This window comes from Carex rostrata, chromosome 12 (assembly GCF_964058835.1).
Source record: "Carex rostrata chromosome 12, lpCarRost1.2, whole genome shotgun sequence".
In the NCBI taxonomy this organism is placed as follows: Eukaryota; Viridiplantae; Streptophyta; class Magnoliopsida; order Poales; family Cyperaceae; genus Carex; species Carex rostrata.
Window position 1 is genome coordinate 3,692,932 of NC_135929.1, and position 3,097 is coordinate 3,696,028.

General features: G+C 33.5%; 1 protein-coding gene across 1 annotated transcript; it reads right to left on the bottom strand.

The window, feature by feature from the left end:
• Positions 1-279: 279 nt before the first annotated feature.
• Positions 280-2,104, bottom strand: LOC144563222 (allene oxide cyclase, chloroplastic-like). Its single transcript, XM_078312652.1, has 3 exons — positions 1,736-2,104; positions 1,481-1,602; positions 280-936 (listed from the first exon to the last, which is right to left on the bottom strand). Exons 1-3 carry the CDS (start codon positions 1,932-1,934, stop codon positions 535-537), a joined length of 723 nt encoding a protein of 240 aa, XP_078168778.1. The 5' UTR covers positions 1,935-2,104; the 3' UTR covers positions 280-534.
• Between the last annotated feature and the right edge of the window lie 993 nt (positions 2,105-3,097).

A 3,097-nucleotide genomic window follows, 5' to 3' on the forward strand; every position in this document is an offset into this window, starting at 1 on the left:
TGAATTCAAAATTTATTATTTTATTTAATATTAATAAAAATTTCGGTACAATGTACGGTATACGGATTTCTTTCTAAAAAAAAATAACTCCTACAATGTACATCCACTAATATCTCCAATCTAATATCTCTGCCGTGAACCAATTTTAGCCAAATTAAATGACACGCAGCACAATTAAATACTGAAAAACGTAGTGATGGTATTATAGTGGCAAGTTGATTTTGTTTAGTTGTTTACAGCACAGATGTAGTCTTATCTTTTAATGAAAATAATACAAGATTCCAATATTGCCAATCTATGATTAAGGAATATTCAATAACGCGACAACAAAATAACTCTGATAATGAGTTGACCTTGCTGCAATGCCTGTGATGGCAGTACCACTATTCTCTCCGATCAGTCTGATTAGATTTGGAGTGTTCAAATCAAATTAAAGTTTGCCGAAAATAAACAAGCATTACCAAATAAAGCAGATGTCGAGTTCACAAAGTTATTACAGTCTAAAAAACAAACAAACACATAAAGATACAAAGCCTACTTGGTATAATTCTTGATAACTGCATTTGGTCGGACACCTTTTGCATCAGGCGTGGGCTCCACAACCGGTGACGGTGGCACCGGCGTGCCGAGGAGCTCGTGTGGAAGGTCAGGAATGCCCTTCAGGTAGAAAGTATAGAAAAGCTTGAAGGGGAAAACGATTTGCTGTAACTTGACTTGCCCATAAGCCCCCTCAAAAATCCCGGTACCACCAGTCACTGCCAGGTAAGTATCCTCATAGGTCAGGTACTGGCCTTGTACCGACAGGTGACCGTAATCCCCAAAGTAGAAGCTGTATATCGCCTCATACCGGTCGCCGTTTCGCTCTGGTACGTGTTGGATCAATACACAGATGCCAGATGTAATTCCCAACCTCTTCTCCAAGTTCCCAGAATAGAGCTGCAATATATATTTTCAATTCCTAGCTTTAATCAGTACTAATTATGATTTACCAGACTCATGATAAAAAACAAGAAATTTTATATCCAATCAGGATTTGATCGAATCTTTCTTATGTAAGGAAAATAGTAACTATGCATAAAAGAGTTCAAGAAAAATTAACAAAAAGTCAGAACAAATCAGTCAAATATTATTAAAGTATTATCAACAAAGTCAAATTTTTGCTCAGAAATTTGGAGTCATCCATTTTGACCTTACTTCCAATTTGTACCATCCTGATCAGTACGCCAAGTTTTTATTTAGAAAAAATGGAGAAAAAAGTATAATTTGAACTAATTTTCAAGATATGTTGCAGTCAGAAACTTAATCCACATACTATTCCACATTTGATTTCTTATTAGAGACAGACAAGAAAATGTATATTCAGAACCAAAACGGGGACAATGATACATTAGTACCATCCTTTTGTAATTTACCCAGAAATAGTAGCTAAATTATTTAAGGTATAAGGTTCTAAATTCATGATGATCTGATAAAATCATACTTTGTTGGAGAAAGGAACGAGATCGCCAAGGGATTGAACTTCCTTTTTACTGAGGGGGAGGTAAGCGGGGCTACCTCTGTCTCTCTCGTTTATCTCATACACATACAGCTCCTGCACTTTTGCTGCTCAGAAAAAAAACGAAAAAGAAATTAAAGTACTCGAGAGTTAACAAATAGATAAATTAATGAAGAAATTAACTTGACTTGTAGTTGTAAGTTCGTAACAGTAAATTTGGATCAAGTAGTATAAACGTACTTGGTCTAGTTGAATCTTTGGTGGTTTGCTTCGGTGATGAAAATAGAGAAGCCTTTACGCATAACGCAGCAGTAGATTTGGCTGGAGAATTCTTATTTGAGCTAGAAACGAACTTTGTCTTTGGTAAATGGAGAGAACTAAGAGGGGATTTGTTAGAGATGGGGGTTTTCAGAGAGACAGGAGATGTGAGAGATGCCATGAGAGAGGAGAGATAGAAAAGCTTAAAGAGGTTTTGGGCTTTTAATGGAGATCTAGTTAGGTTATTGATTGTTAAAAGGTAAGAGATGGGATCATGGAAGCTATGGTCCCAAGGATGATGAAGTCCAATATTAGTATTATATTTTGATTCTAGTCTTTGTCAATTTATCAAAGCAGCCTGTACCTGTACTAGATTTCAGCTAGTTTATAGTCAAAAAAATATATCAGCTAGTACGTAAGCCAGTTTTAATGAATGTTTTGTTTTCTGTGAATTATGATCTGCTGTATCTTTGTAGCGACTATATTTGGTATTTTATTTTTTAGCGTACTTTAAAAAGCAGGAACCTTGAATCTTGATTATGTATATTTGATGGGTCAGTTTAAGAATGTAAATGTGCGATATGTTTTAGGGTGATATAATTTAGATTACGTGTTGTGTTGTGTTGTGTTGTGTTGTGTTGTATTGTGATAAAGTCAAAATTTTACGTGTTGAGTTGTGTTGTGATCAAATTTAAAGAGACGATCACAATATGTAAATGATTATGATATTTAGTCATGTTGTTAACACATGTAACCAAACATGTTTGTCACATTTAGTCGCATTTAATTATTTTTTTGTAATAAGTTAGTTTAATTAAAATTCAACATTCAATCAAGATCTAACAGTTCTGATCACGCGAGACTCATGATCACATGACGCGATGTAACATGTCGTGACTAGCCAGTTCGCGTGCCGTGCCATATAATTTTTCTGAAAGATAATCACGTCACACAAATGATTACTGTACATAACACACGAGTTATGATATGTGACCGATATCATGCTCTGACTTATCTAGTCACGACATGGCCTTTTTTACATTTATAAATCAATCAAATATATTCATTAGCTAGTTCAAAATGTGAATGTGTGAATGACTAAGTTAAAAAAGTTGGTGTCTTCAAATTTTTTAGAAAAAAAATATTATTTTTATTTTGAAATTTATATCAAATTTATCGTCTGTAGTTTATAAAATAATTATGTTAATAAATAAGTTATTTAAACCTCTTTTTCAAGAAAAAAAATAAAATTTCTTAGCGTACGTAAATCTAAAATCTAATGTACAAAAGATTATTATTATATTTTATCATGTACATACATGGAAGACATGGAAAGATACATTT

Bases quoted from the DNA above. Each gene is read 5' to 3' on its own strand.
- LOC144563222 (XM_078312652.1), bottom strand. From the start codon at position 1,934: ATGGCATCTCTCACATCTCCTGTCTCTCTGAAAACCCCCATCTCTAAC. The intron at 1,603-1,735 runs GTACGTTTATAC...TTTTCTGAGCAG, and splicing joins CAAAGATTCAACTAGACCAA to CAAAAGTGCAGGAGCTGTAT. The intron at 937-1,480 runs GTATGATTTTAT...TATATATTGCAG, and splicing joins TCGTTCCTTTCTCCAACAAA to CTCTATTCTGGGAACTTGGA.